At 44.3% G+C, this 15,693-nt stretch overlaps 1 protein-coding gene across 2 annotated transcripts; it reads left to right on the top strand.

Annotated features, from left to right (window-relative positions):
• Positions 1-687: 687 nt before the first annotated feature.
• On the top strand, positions 688-14,840 carry hmgcl (3-hydroxy-3-methylglutaryl-CoA lyase). 2 transcript variants are annotated; one of them, XM_047821084.1, is made up of 8 exons: positions 688-844; positions 4,313-4,396; positions 4,519-4,626; positions 8,164-8,259; positions 8,449-8,597; positions 9,439-9,691; positions 10,137-10,262; positions 12,903-14,840. In XM_047821084.1, exons 1-8 carry the CDS (start codon positions 734-736, stop codon positions 13,002-13,004), a joined length of 1,029 nt encoding a protein of 342 aa, XP_047677040.1. In that variant the 5' UTR covers positions 688-733; the 3' UTR covers positions 13,005-14,840. The 2 variants fall into 2 exon arrangements, with proteins under 2 accessions (XP_047677040.1, XP_047677041.1); XM_047821085.1 differs by having other exon boundaries at positions 765-926.
• The last annotated feature ends 853 nt before the right edge of the window (positions 14,841-15,693 follow it).

The raw sequence follows: 15,693 nt of genomic DNA, 5'->3' as shown, positions 1-15,693 counted from the left end.
CCACTAAGCCACAGTCAGTGTTGTTCCGCTCTTGAAGTAAGACAAAAAAAAAAAACCACGCTTGTAATATTTCTGAGAACCTTAAAGTATATGACATCTTTCCTGAATCCACTACACTATCCGTGTAGACTGTCCACTAGATGTTGCAGCATGGCTGTAGAGATCCTGTGTTTATTCAGTGACCAGAGCATCAGTGAGATCAGACGCTAATGTTGGACGAGGAGGTTTGGGGTTCGGTCGGTGTCGTTCTCTTCTGTGTAGACTTTCCACTAGATGTCGAAGCCTGACTGTGGGGATTTATTTTAACATTTTATTCAACTACAAGAGTTTAAGTGTCGGGATGTCGGGATGTCGATACGTCTCCAGTTGCGGTTCATCCCAAAGATGTTCAGTGGGGTTGAGTCAGAGTCAGACTCAGAGTCAGGGTTCTGTTCAGGATACTCGAGTTTTCACTCCGACCTTAATGGAGCTCCTGGGGCATCGTCGAGCTCCAACGAGCCTCTTGGTTACAGTGAAGGCAAACTGTACTATTAACGTTGTGGGAAGAGTGAATGACCTGCTCCTGTGGAAATGCTATCAGAGAGCTGCTGTTACAGAAGAAAAGAATATACATATAAATATATATTAGATGTCCGAGAGAGAAGGAGATCCACAGCAGTAGATGGCGGTGTGGGTGTTGTTAGTGAGTGTAGATAGACAGAAGGGACACTCCGGGTGGTGTGGAGGAAGGAACATGGCGGTGATGAGGATGATGATGATGACGACGACGATGATGACGACGAAGAGGATGAGGATAATGAGGATGGTACAGTCTTCAGGGCGATACCGTGTCTCTGCTAAATCAGTGAGTTATACATCAGTGACACACTTTATCTCACTTCTGGAGCTCGAACACGCTTTTTATGATCGACTGCTTGGATTTGGAGGTAAAAAGCAATGTTTCCGTTTCAACAGGTTGAGCTTCTGTAAAAAAAAAAAAAAAAAAAGGTGACCAGGTTTTTATACGTCACACAAATCCGGAAGTGAATCATTTCCATTTTCAGTTGTGTTGTTATTAGTTAACGGCTCATTTAGAGTGTAATTCTAAACCTTTATGTCCTGGTGACTAGTCGAGGTTTATATATAAGCTCTGACTATTTTAACGCTGAAATATTTTACGTTTTAATTCGTTTATACGCGTTTGAATCGTGAATCAAACCTAAATGACTCCAAACCCCCCACGTCCTAGAGACTAGCTATGTGTTAATTAGCTTCCATTTTATATATGTATAACACCAACATTACCCCTTAGTGACATTATAATCAATTACAGACATTCAGTTTGGAACGTTTTGCTTTAAATAGCCAATGATGCGTTTCGATTCCTTTGAGTCGACTCTTTTAAGTAAACACAGAGTCGACTCGCGTATGTGGGTCGGTTCGTTCGGTTCCAGGGCTTTGTTTTTCTTTCATTTTTTTTTAAAAGATGGATAACATTTTAAGGGGGAAATAATGATGTTTACAACAGCGAACAAATAGCATTAATGCATAGATGTGTGTTGGGTTGTTTTTAAATAGCAACGAGCCGAACTTTGATATTCGACTCATAATAGTGAGCCGAGTCAATTATTTGACTCACCGACATTAGGCTATCGCTTTGTTATGTAATAATTTTTTTAAGCAACTTTTTTGCTAATTTAATTCTTGGACGGAACACCGGGGAAGTAGCGCCACCTACCGGAAGTCCGGGTTTATTTCTCATTCTCTCTGGGTGATGAATCAAAGGTCCTCACATCAAAGCTTCTGTCCTTTTAACAACCTGAGCATCAAACAGTGTTGTGTGTTATAATGACCATCAGACTGATACACACACACACACACACACACACACACACACACACACTACAAACCTCAGTTTCTTAGTCTGGAAGTCTGATCCTGTCTGATCATCGTTATGAATCTGAACCAAAAATGTGCATTTGGGGTCCCGCATCAGACACACACTTGCGTACACACACTCCACCAGAGACACACACACACACTCCACCAGATGCACACACACACTCCACCAGATGCACACACACACTCCACCAGATGCACACACACACTCCACCAGAGGCACATACACACTCCACCAGAGACACACACTCCACCAGAGAGAGACACACTCCACCAAAGAGACACGCACTCCACCAGAGACAGACACTTGCGTACACACACTCCACCAGAGACACACAATTGCATATACACACACTCCACCAGAGACACACACTTGTGTACACACACACTCCACCAGAGACACACACACTCCACCAGAGACACACACTTGCGTACACACACTCCACCAGAGACACACACACTCCACCCGAGACACACACACTCCACCAGAGACACACATTTGTGTACACACACTCCACCAGAGACACACACACTCCACCAGAGACACACACTTGCGTACACACACTCCACCAGAGACACACACACTTGTGTACACACACTCCACCAGAGACACACACTTGCGTACACACACTCCACCAGAGACACACACACACTCCACCAGAGACACACACACTTCACCAGAGACACACACACTTGTGTACACACACTCCACCAGAGACACACACTTGCGTACACGCACTCCACCAGAGACACACACACACACTCCACCAGAGACACGCACTCCACCAGAGACACGCACTCCACCAGAGACACACACACACTCCACCAGAGACACACCATTGCATATACACACACTCCACCAGAGACACACACTTGTGTACACACACACTCCACCAGAGACACACACACACTCCACCAGAGACACACACTTGCGTACACACACTCCACCAGAGACACACACACTCCACCAGAGACACACACACACACACTCCACCAGAGACACACATTTGTGTACACACACTCCACCAGAGACACACACACTCCACCAGAGACACACACTTGCGTACACACACTCCACCAGAGACACACACACTTGTGTACACACACTCCACCAGAGACACACACTTGCGTACACACACTCCACCAGAGACACACACACACTCCACCAGAGACACACACACACTCCACCAGAGACACACACACTTCACCAGAGACACACACACTTGTGTACACACACTCCACCAGAGACACACACTTGCGTACACACACTCCACCAGAGACACACACACTCCACCAGAGACACACACACTTGTGTACACACACACTCCACCAGAGACACACACTTGCGTACACGCACTCCACCAGAGACACACACACGCACTCCACCAGAGACACACACACACACTCCACCAGAGACACGCACTCCACCAGAGACACACACACACACTCCACCAGAGACACACCATTGCATATACACACACTCCACCAGAGACACACACTTGTGTACACACACACTCCACCAGAGACACACACACACTCCACCAGAGACACACACACTCCACCAGAGACACACACACACACTCCACCAGAGACACACATTTGTGTACACACACTCCACCAGAGACACACACACTCCACCAGAGACACACACACTCCACCAGAGACACACACTTGCGTACACACACTCCACCAGAGACACACACACTTGTGTACACACACTCCACCAGAGACACACACTTGCGTACACACACTCCACCAGAGACACACACACACTCCACCAGAGACACACACACTTCACCAGAGACACACACACTTGTGTACACACACTCCACCAGAGACACACACTTGCGTACACACACTCCACCAGAGACACACACACTCCACCAGAGACACACACACTTGTGTACACACACACTCCACCAGAGACACACACTTGCGTACACGCACTCCACCAGAGACACACACACACACTCCACCAGAGACACGCACTCCACCAGAGACACACACACTCCACCAGAGACACACACTAGCGTACACACACTCCACCAGAGACACACACTCCACCAGAGACACACACACTCCACCAGAGACACACACTTGCGTACACACACTCCACCAGAGACACACACACTCCACCAGAGACACACGCACACTCCACCAGAGACACACACTTGCGTACACACACTCCACCAGAGACACACACACACACTCCACCAGAGACACACACACACACTCCACCAGAGACACACACTTGCGTACACACACTCCACCAGAGACACACACTTGCGTACACACACTCCACCAGAGACACACACACTCCACCAGAGACGCACTGTGAGACCAGACTATGCTTCCAGCTGAATAACAAGCAACACACAACATGACGTATAAACATGTTATCTACAATAATATAGAATACGATTGTATTTTGCAGGTTAGTTTGTGGGCTAATAGGCCTCTTCCGGAAAGGGTGAAGATAGTGGAAGTTGGACCCCGAGATGGTCTGCAGAACGAGAAGGTGACGGCGGCTTCCTGTTTATCGTTACCTCACGTTTCTGCAACGAACAAAACCTTTATTACTAGATCTTAATTAACTCCATTATTGTATAGTTTAATGAAATAAATTGTGTTGTGTTGTAGAGCATTGTTCCAGCTGAGGTGAAGATCCAGCTGATTGACATGCTCTCAGAGGCGGGACTTCCTGTCATTGAGGCCACAAGTTTCGTCTCACCTAAATGGGTCCCACAGGTAAGCTGTCTCACTTCCTGCTGTTTAATAATTATACATGTTAGAAATGATCACATATTCTGAGTGTTCAGTGCGCATGTGTGATATTAGCATAAAGGGGCGTGTCTTGTCGATATGCGGTGGAGAGAGTGTTCAGTGCGCATGTGTGATATTAACATAAAGGGGCGTGTCTTGTCAATATGCGGCGGAGAGTGTTCACGTCTGACATTAGCCCTCTGCGTTACCTCTGCCTCGGGTCCTAGGTGTTGAACGTCGTCTTCCGCGTGAAACGGAGCTAAACCTTTCACGCTACAACACACAGTACTACAAAAACACATCTGTATTACCATAGCATTACTCATTGTGTTTATTTATTGATAAAAATATCCCCTTTGCCAGCTGCCCCAGCAGGTTCCGCCATAATAATCGCCAGGGTTACGTATGTATGTGTGGGGTGGAGCTATACAACAGGGGCGGGACCCATTTGGTTTAGGGGCGTGTTTGTTTTGGTGATTCCAAATGTCAACATTGGCTTTCAGAGATCGTGCACCGCACCTTTAATATCTCATTTGCAGGCGCACTACTAGGTGTCTGAGCGGTCATTATAGAAAATAAATCAAAGCCTTGTGACCAATCAGAGTTCAGAATTCAGCAGCGCTGTGGTGTAATGCTAACCATAGATGCTAACCAATGCTAGAGTTTCACCAACAGAGCCGAGTTTCGCAAACTGTTTTCTTAAACGGGGCAAAAGGGCATCTGCATACCTCTTTGGTACAGTTTAACTAGCGTGCATTGCAAAAGTAAATAACATGTTTGTATAATTCAGAAACAGTTAGAAACCTGTTGGTTTTGTTCAGTAATGTAGCCAAACACCTGCTTAACCAGAGCTAAGACGTGCACGGCTACAGGGCAGCAAGTCGTTCACACAGACAGCACAAAGAGACGGCATTGTTAAGCGCTGCTGCGTATGTTCAAAGCTCTATATAAAGACAAGTCACGCTTGTAATGCCAAACGCTAATACGGGCACGGCGACCACGACGAAACACAGCAGTCGATTCTTTAAGTTATCTGTTGACTAAACATGTATTTAATGAGTAACGGGCTCGAAATGAGGATATATTTAGCATAGGATTAACAAAAAGCACTAAATGTAAACTAGCATTCATAATAAAAGCTTTGGGTTATTTACATATACATATTTAATATCACAAATATCATCGGAGGGACGCGTTAAGGTCAAAGGGATCAGTGAATTTATTATAAAAGTTTTTTTTTTTCTTAGCCTTTTATTTGCAATTTAATTGTAGAAAATGATCTCAAGCACGAGAGACAAAACACAACCGTAATAAGATTTTCTCGAGTAGGAAATAAACATAAATACAATGATGTAAATACAATCGTTACTGAGATACAAATGACTAATAAATCATCGTCATCATCACAGAAATAACATTAAAGTCAGTCAGCTTACTCGCTCATTTAATAGCTTCTTTTTTTACTCAAACACGCCTTTATTTTTAGATTAATGAAATTTAAATGTTTTATAACAGAACAGAAAACTATTTTATAGACTCATTAGCATTATTAAAACTTCTACATCGTTACACTTTCCCTACAGAGTGGATGAGTTCAGCACTTACCAGCTAGATTTCTTTGTCAACAAAGTGTTAAAATGTCCTAGTTATTAAAATTTTAATTATTATTATTGTTATATTTATTGTAATGTGGGGGCACGGTGGCTTAGTGGTTAGCACGTTCGCCTCACACCTCCAGGGTTGGGGGTTCGATTTCCGCCTCGGGGGTTTCCTCCGGGTACTCTGGTTTCCTCCCCAGGTCCAAAGACATGCATGGTAGGTTGATTGGCATCTCTGGAAAAATGGTCTGTAGTGTGTGAGTGTGTGAGTGAATGAGTGAATGAGAGTGTGTGTGTGTGTGTGTGTGTCCTGCGATGGGTTGGCACTCCGTCCAGGGTGTATCCTGCCTCGATGCCCGATGACGCCTGAGATAGGCACAGGCTCCCTGTGACCCGAGACGTTCGGATAAGCGGTAGAAAATAAATGAATGAATGTATCCAAATTAATTCTCCTGCAAGTTAGAAATGAATAGCTTTAATTAAGCGAGGCGATGACATCGACCCTCGTCAGCGACGTCCGAATCACGCGATCGAATAAGTCGCATCCTGTCAGATATACGAACGTAATGCTAAGTTCTTGTTTCAGTTCTTCAGTTTAACGGAAAATTAAATTGTAACAACGAAGCAGATTTATTCGGTTTTTATCGTGTGGTTCGGAAATGAAGAACGAACGGAGATTCGCGTACTCGCGAACCTTATAGTTGTAAACAATGAGCTCACTTCTGCACGTATATTAAAATAAACAATTAAATTTATAGTGAATATGTGTAATTATTGTACTTAATATACTTCTGAACAACAGTGTGTTTTGTTCCTTACTTGATCCCTTTATACTATTACAACTTCTACTACTGAACATTCAGTTCTTCCTGGCATGGATTCCACAAGATGTTGAAGAATTCCTTTGAGATTTTGGTCCATGATTGCATCAGACTTTTGTAACATTGGTCCATTATCATCCTACATGTAGACATTAAGATGATGGGAACAGGGATCGGCACCATGAAGGGACGTAACGCGGTCGGCAACGTTACTCTCGCGCGTGATTTGTGATACGTGCAACGGGCTCGTGTATCTCTGGTGGGTTTGTGTAGAAGCTCTGGGAAATGTTTGAGAAATGCTTCAGAAAACTGAGTCGGGACGACAAACAAAACAAAAAAACAAAACAAACGTGTAGCCAATGAGCAGAAAGGGGCGTGGCTTGTCGATATGGGCGGAGAGAGTGTTCGGTGCGCGTGTGTGACGTTAGCAGAAAGCGGTTTTAACATCGACATGGAGGATAAAAACAAAGAAAGAAAGAGAAGAAAGACTTACGATAAGGACAAGAAGTAGGACGTGTTAATATAGGATCAGCTTTCCAGCGCTGGAGAGAACTGAAGGAGCAGGAAGTTGGCCACATATTCACAGGTTGGAGTTTCCCGAGTCAATAACTCCTGAGCTAAACGCTGTTACTACACAAATAACACCTCTTTTCTATCGTAGTAATGTAGAGAGGCAGCTACAACCGCGTTTTGTGTAGTAACAGCGTTTAGCTCAGGAGTTATCGACTCGGGAAACTCCGACCTGTGAATATGTGGCCGACTTTACTTAAGACGCCGAGGCGCTTTTTTCCTTCTCGATAGGTGAGTAACGTTGGTTTTGCTTTGTTACACAGAACTAATATATGCCTTTGTCCTTTACATCATTATGCTTGTGTGGCATTTTTGCTTGTTTGTTTATCTACAATCGTATTGTTCTTCCCTTCAGCTATGATAGACACATTTCTTTCCGTTAGTCGCCTGGGTTACGTATGTATGTGTGGGCGGAGCTATCGATACAGGGGTGGGACCCGTTTGGGTTAGGGGTGTGTTTGTTTTCAAACATTGGCTTTCAAACAACGGAGACCCCACCTTTAACACTGCCTTGTCTCTGGCCTTTTTTGCAGATGGCTGATCAGGACGAAGTGATGCGAGGCATCAGCAGGAAGCCCGGTGTGAATTATCCGGTGTTGACGCCTAACCTGAAGGGCTACAGAGCTGCTGTAAGTAGCAGCAAAATCCAAAAAATAGTGAAAAAACACAATTTTTTTAGATCAGTATTTAATTAATTATGACTGTAGATTTCACCTTAATCAGTAATTAATAATCACCTCTGCAGCCCGGTCTGTTATATACTGTAACTGTACCTCGTACAGACGAGCGTCTGCTCTAATATTACACTTTATTCGTAGGTGAAGGCTGGCGCAAAGGAGGTGGCGATATTCGGCGCCGCCTCGGAGCTCTTCAGTAAGAAGAACATTAACTGCTCGGTGGAGGAGAGTCTGCAGCGCTTCGAGGAAGTGACATCAACAGCCAAACAGGAAGGAATCCCCGTACGCGGGTGAGACCGACGCGCCGTCCCTGGCGACACCACAGCGGTGATGTCGATGATGTTTTAATTTTTACTATCACTATCACCGTAAAAGGGCCTTTTTACACCTGGTCACTTCGTGTGTGTTCTCTGATCCGATAGCTATCTGATTTGTTAAAACTGTTCCGTTTACATCAGGCCACATAAACGCGTCTCGGCGAATCGGATATCGATCCGATCTTTCTGCTCCCGCCCAAAATGCTGATACATTCTACCTCATTTCCGGGGTAATTGAAATGGAACACACTTTGGTGTATGCGGTTGCTACAAAAAACAGCATTTACTGTTTGCTGCATTTTCGCTGGCGGCAGCAGCGCATTTTAAGACCCAACGAGACGCCTGGGTGAAAGATCGGAGCCAGCGCTGGTGGGAAAACGTATCTGTTTCTGGCGCGATGCACGACTCGCGAGTCACCTGCGAGTGACGTACTTCCGTTTGGGAGGAGTTTAGCGCTGACGTATGTGGCTTGAACAACCACATGCATTTACACCTGTCCAGTTTCATCTGAAACGCGTCCCAGACCTCCTCCTGAATTGGTTTGTACCATCCGATTTATATCCGTCTCCAAACCGTTTCGGAGGGCATTTAGACCTGTTCTTTTTACCATCAGTGACCAGGTGTAAAAACCCCCACAGAAAACAAGAAGATTCTGCCGTTCTTCAGGAATTAAAACAGTTTTTTTTTTAACAGGAGATTTAATTGATCTATTATTATACTAATATTATTATTCTATTATTTTATTTATTAATAATCAGCTCTTTATGGTATTATACGGTACAATTAAACCGCTAACCACGTTTTGTTCCTCCAGCTACGTGTCCTGTGTCCTAGGATGTCCTTACGAAGGCCAAGTCTCACCAGTGAAAGTAGCCGACGTGGTGAAGCGCCTGTACGCCATGGGCTGTTACGAAATCTCCCTGGGTGACACGATCGGAGTCGGTACGCCGGGCGGCATGTCCGAGATGCTGGAGGCGGTGAAGAAGGAGGTTCCGGTCGACGCTCTGGCTGTTCACTGTCACGACACGTACGGCCAGGCGCTCGCTAACATCCTGGTCGCCCTGCAGGTCAGACGCTCATCTCGCTCATCTTTTCTGGAAGCTTCCTTCCCTGTTTCCCTTTCATCATCTCTGTAGATGCAGAAAGAGATTAAAGCTTCACAGAAAGCAGATGATGATCAAATCCTCTTTGAACTTTTTTTTTTTTTTTTTTTTGGAAAAATACACGTTTAAAAATGTGCTGTTTTAAAGACGCGTTTTCAAATGAATTGTTATCGATTAAAAATAAATTAATTAAAAAATGTAAATCTTTCATAATATTCATATATTCTATAAAGGAAATAAAAATAAAACAAACCTTAGAACAAAGATATCAGATCGGATCATGACACCGATTCCCAAACCCATGTTTATCCTTTAACTCGTTGCACATTATAACATTAAATATATTTTTTTCGTCGGTTTAGTACTTGTATAACTTTCTCCTCATATGATGTCTTTTCCTCTCGCTCAGAACGGCATCAGCGTCGTGGACTCGTCGGTGGCAGGACTGGGTGGCTGCCCGTACGCTCAGGGGGCGTCTGGGAACGTGGCTACTGAGGACGTCGTGTACATGCTGCACGGACTCGGGATCCAGACGGTAAAAAAAAATAGAGTAGATGACCTGATAACGTATTATAATATAAATGTGCCTGAGATAGGCACAGGCTCCCCGTGACCCGAGAAGTTCTGATAAGCGGTAGAAAATTAATGAATTAATTAATGTTTCACTCCTTTGGTCTGAAGAGAAGGAGACGCAGGACGGACTGTGTGTCACGGTGCGTAATTTATTTTCACTCGTTTCTGTCTCTCACGGTCTGATAGAAGACATACGAGGACAGAGGAGTTTATATGGTGCGGTTTGACAACCTGGGGATTTTTTTTTTATGTCCTATTAAATTCAAGAGAGAAACAAAAGGGCGAGGTGAGAGAACGAATGTTTATAGTGTAGAGGAGAACAGGAACTTACTGCTCCTCTACACTGTTGTACAAATCTATAAACAGATACAGAGACTGTTACTGTTTCATTTCTTATTTATCACAATGCAGATTTATTTTAACTTCAGCCTGAACCATCTCTCACGTTTCAGCACGTTGCAGAGAACCTAATAATGGTAGTAAAAGTAATAAGGGATATTTAGTGAAATATCTAATCACAGAAATCACAAACATTATAAAATAAAGTCTATTGACGTTAATATGTAGTGCATTACATACAGTATGTACATGTGGTGTGTTCTTAGCCCTGTTTGGACTGCGTTGCTTTTTTCTGTATTGAGGATCTTGAGGTAAAATCATGCGTGAAATTGTTTTAATAGAAACTCGGACTAAATGAGCCTCGAAGTGTTTGTGTGTTTTCAGAGATGTAAAAGAACGAAAATAAAACCTCAGTAATCAAAATAGTGTTTATATAAGTATTGTATGTACATAAGTATTTATAGTCAAGGTCACAGGTTCCCAACCCTGACCTGCACATTTTATTGTTTTAAATGTTAATTATCTGTGTGCTTGGTGTGTGGGCGGGCGTGCGTGCGTGTGTGTGTGTGTGTGTGTGTGTGTGTGTGTGTGTGTGTGTGTGTGTGTGTGTGTGTGTGTGTATGGGCACACATCCAGCTGTGTGAGAGAGTGGAGGATTGTTAGGTTTGTCTTGAAGGGTGTCTGAGTGTAAGGGTGTCTGAGGGTACTGTAAGGGTGTCGGAGTATAAGGGTGTCTGAGGGTACTGTAAGGGTGTCGGAGTATAAGGGTGTCTGAGGGTACTGTAAGGGTGTCTGAGGGTACTGTAAGGGTGTCTGAGGGTACTGTAAGGGTGTCTGAGGGTACTGTAAGGGTGTCTGAGGGGTACTGTAAGGGTGTCTGAGGGTACTGTAAGGGTGTCTGAGGGGTACTATAAGGGTGTCAGAGGGGTACTGTAAGGGTGTCTGAGGGTACTGTAAGGGTGTCGGAGTGTAAGGGTGTCTGACGGTACTGTAAGGGTGTCGGAGTGTAAGGGTGTCTGAGGGTACTGTAAGGGTGTCGGAGTGTAAGGGTGTCTTGAGGGTACTGTAAGGGTGTCGGAGTGTAAGGGTGTCTGAGGGTACTGTAAGGGTGTCGGAGTGTAAGGGTGTCTGAGGGTACTGTAAGGGTGTCTGAGGGTACTGTAAGGGTGTCGGAGTGTAAGGGTGTCTGAGGGTACTGTAAGGGTGTCTGAGGGTACTGTAAGGGTGTCTGAGGGGTACTGTAAGGGTGTCTGAGGGGTACTATAAGGGTGTCTGAGGGGTACTATAAGGGTGTCAGAGGGGTACTGTAAGGGTGTCTGAGTGTAAGGGTGTCTGAGGGTACTGTAAGGGTGTCGGAGTGTAAGGGTGTCTGAGGGTACTGTAAGGGTGTCGGAGTGTAAGGGTGTCTGAGGGTACTGTAAGGGTGTCTGAGGGTACTGTAAGGGTGTCGGAGTGTAAGGGTGTCTGAGGGTACTGTAAGGGTGTCGGAGTGTAAGGGTGTCTGAGGGTACTGTAAGGGTGTCTGAGGGGTACTGTAAGGGTGTCTGAGGGGTACTGTAAGGGTGTCTGAGGGGTACTGTAAGGGTGTCGGGGGGGTGGTACTGTAAGGGTGTCGGAGGGTAGTACAAGGGTGTCGGAGGGTAGTACAAGGGTGTCGGAGGGTAGTACAAGGGTGTCGGAGGGTAGTACAAGGGTGTCGGAGGGTAGTACAAGGGTGTCGGAGGGTAGTACAAGGGTGTCGGAGGGTACTACAAGGGTGTCGGAGGGTACTACAAGGGTGTCGGAGTGCTAGGGTGTACGGGTGTTGGAATGTAGTGTAAGGGTGCTAATGTGCTGGAGTGTAAGGGTGCTGGAGTAAGAGTGTAAGATCGTTAGTGTGTCAGGCTGTGTGACTGTGTGTCAGGCTGTGTGACTGTGTGTCAGGCTGTGTCACTGTGTGTCAGGCTGTTTGACTGTGTGTCAGGCTGTGTGACTGTGTGTCAGGCTGTGTGACTGTGTGTCAGGCTGTGTGACTGTGTGTCAGGCTGTGTGACTGTGTGTCAGGCTGTGTGACTGTGTGTCAGGCTGTGTGACTGTGTCAGGCTGTGTGACTGTGTGTCAGGCTGCGTCACTGTGTGTCAGGTTGTGTCACTGTGTGTCAGGCTGTTAATTAGACAATCAGGGTGTTAATTAGAGTTCATTATATTTAACTCCGCTTTGTATATCTGAGGAACTGTAAAGTAAAAACTGGTGATATTGAGTCACATCTTTGTGTCTGTTACAGGGAGTCGACCTGCAGAAGCTGATTGACGCCGGAACGTTTATCTGCCGCTCTCTCAACAGACGAACCGGTTCCAAAGTTGCTCAAGCTACGTGTAAACTGTGACCTCGATCCGTTCTGTGTGTGTGTGTGTGTGTGTGTGTGTGTGTGTGTTTGTGTGTTCCCTCAGGCCTAATGTACTAACCACTGTGCCAACTGGGTAATGTTCATCCTGACAGTGTTGACCTTAACTCGAATCAGTCGCTCTCTCGGAATCTGCCACTTCCTGCTGAACAGGAAGTACCATTATCCCAGCAGAGCCTGATGAATGGATGTATATTGTGTAGACATATTGTGTAAACTGCACCACACACTCACACTGTCTCCAGCTGATAGACACTTTCCATTTGGTCAAATAATTGAAGGAAGCTGTTTGAATCAGTGGCTTGGTTTTCTCATGGATCAGTCTGTAATCACACACACACACACACACACACACACACACACACACACACACTCTACAAGTCTGTTTATTATGGAAGCATGTACAGAGACTGCTTCTTGTCTGGATGCCTCGGATTTGACAAGTGTGTGTGTCAGAAAGAGTGCGTGTGTGAGAGAGAGAGTGTGTGTGTGTGTGTGTGTGTGTGTTGCTGGCTGGCAGCGAGTTACAGTCTGTTATAAATATACAGAAGCATGTGTATAAACTGTCTAGTGTCTTAGAATACTTCACAATGCTTCAATATTCTCATTTTCATCCTATAATGTTCCTAAAATGACACACACACATCATTTCCTGATAAGACACTAACACCTTTATCTGTTCAGTAAGAAGAAGCGTCGATATATTTTTTTTCTTCCCGGTTCATCAGATCTGCTGATCCACAATCCGGTCCTGTTTCGAGCCCTAATATGGTCCTGCAAAGAGCTGCATCCTTTCCAGAAGCCCTTAAGGAAGTTGGCTCTCACATTAATATCGCTCGGTACTGCCGATTACAGAAAAGTCCTTCTACTACAGACAGCACGGATGGATTCTCGATTCTGATTGGATCAGACAGTGCTGATACTTTACTAAAAACGATTACAAAAGGATGTGTAAGGAGCCTCCAGTGTCCCTGACAAAACATGGACACTGGAGGTTCCTTACACATCCTTAACTCTCACTCGCTCAGTCGTATAAATTTACATAAAAAATGGATACAACTGAGCGAGTGAGGGTTAAGGGCCACGATCAGGGGCCCAGCAGTGGCACCTTTTTGTGGACCTGGGATACAAACTCATGACCTTTCACTAGGTAGCACAACACTTTAACCGCTAAGCTACCACATCTCCTTATTAACTATGAACGTTGAATTTAAAAACGTTACAACATTTAAACGTATCTCTAAAGGGATAAAAATTACATTTCATTCTTTAATAAATTGAAATTAAATTGTAATCTTTGGCAAATGGCTGCGGTACAAGGGCGATAACGTACTTCAGGAAATGCGGGAAAATAATCAGCTTCACATTTATAATCCAAATTTCCTACCTTTTTTTTTTTTTTTTTACTTGCGTTACTAGCCGACCGATACAGCAATTAAATCAAGAACGCAGTGAGGAACTTGAAGCCTCTGTGGAATGAGAAAAGCCCTCGCTTTGGGGTCGGTCTCTAAAACGACGTTTCTTGAAGCAAACGTTTGACGGAAAAGACGGAGCAGGACGGACTTTCTGTTTAATTTATTGCTTTATGACCGCATCGTGGTCGCGGAGGCTTCATGCTGCTGATGGAACGTTAGGAGAACGTTTGGACAACGTTGATAAAAGACCTTTCTGTGCACTGATCTTCTACAGTATACGTTTGATCGAACGATAGATATACTTGAATTGTGTTTGTTTTTTGTTTTTTTTCATCACTTATCTACATCCTTTATTTGCTAACTCGATTTAACGTTCAAATAAATGGTGGTTGTGTAATAAGTTGATCTGCTTGTATCTGTTCTATGTGCTTGATGATAATTACATAATACAGAAGGCAGCTGATTAACGAAGCAGGGAAAAAAATCAGCCTGTTTACATAACATCAGCGATAACAGGATTATTATTTACTTCCTGCATACTTTCAGATTCTTTTTTTATACACTTCCTCTTAGTAAAGTGCTATTGTAGGGAAAGAAAGCTAACAGCAACTTGAATTACAAGAAATTGTCTCGGTTCAAATCTTCAGCATCTCGAAAGCCGCGATCCGATTTCTCGTCAACGTTTTCAGCTGGAACTGAAGGAAACTATTAGGTTTTTTTTTTTTTTTAATCAGGATCTATAAACTTCATCTGAAGAAAAAAAAATGCTAGCTGAATAATATAATTTTTTTTTTAATGGAGTTTTGCATGAAGTAAAACTGAAGAACGTTAACGGTGTGAAATGATAAATTACTGCTGAGAATGAATCGTTTTAACGATGTTCATAAGGCGACGGTATTTTTAAAAATTCGTCCCTTTTCACTACAAACAAAACTTCAAGAAATCTGTACGAGACGCCCGACAGCTCCAGCGAGAAGGAGGGTGTGATGTAAGTAGAGTGGGGGATGAATTGTAGCTAAAAGGTTTTTACTTGATAGCTTGTTAGCATAAAAATCGGACAAAATGAAATGGTGACAGTTTATAAAGCCCTTCATTAAAAACCAAGTAAAAGGCCCGGTATGTGACGTTTTCACTCGGCTAATCCAGTCACGTTCTGTAGCTGAAGTTGTTGAGCTAAGATGTTGCCGCCTGGTTTCAGATAAGTACAGGATCATAGTGGATCAAGAGCTTATACCGGGAGCACTGCACATGAGGCG

The sequence above is a fragment of the Tachysurus fulvidraco genome, chromosome 12 (assembly GCF_022655615.1).
Source record: "Tachysurus fulvidraco isolate hzauxx_2018 chromosome 12, HZAU_PFXX_2.0, whole genome shotgun sequence".
Classification (NCBI taxonomy): Eukaryota; Metazoa; Chordata; class Actinopteri; order Siluriformes; family Bagridae; genus Tachysurus; species Tachysurus fulvidraco.
This window is presented reverse-complemented; position numbering and strand designations above follow the sequence as displayed.

Excerpts from the sequence above, each read along its gene's own strand:
- hmgcl (XM_047821084.1), top strand. The coding sequence starts at position 734 with ATGGCGGTGATGAGGATGATGATGATGACGACGACGATGATGACGACG. Across the intron at positions 8,598-9,438 it reads GAAGGAATCCCCGTACGCGG|CTACGTGTCCTGTGTCCTAG; the intron begins GTGAGACCGACG and ends TTGTTCCTCCAG. Across the intron at positions 10,263-12,902 it reads ACGGACTCGGGATCCAGACG|GGAGTCGACCTGCAGAAGCT; the intron begins GTAAAAAAAAAT and ends TGTCTGTTACAG.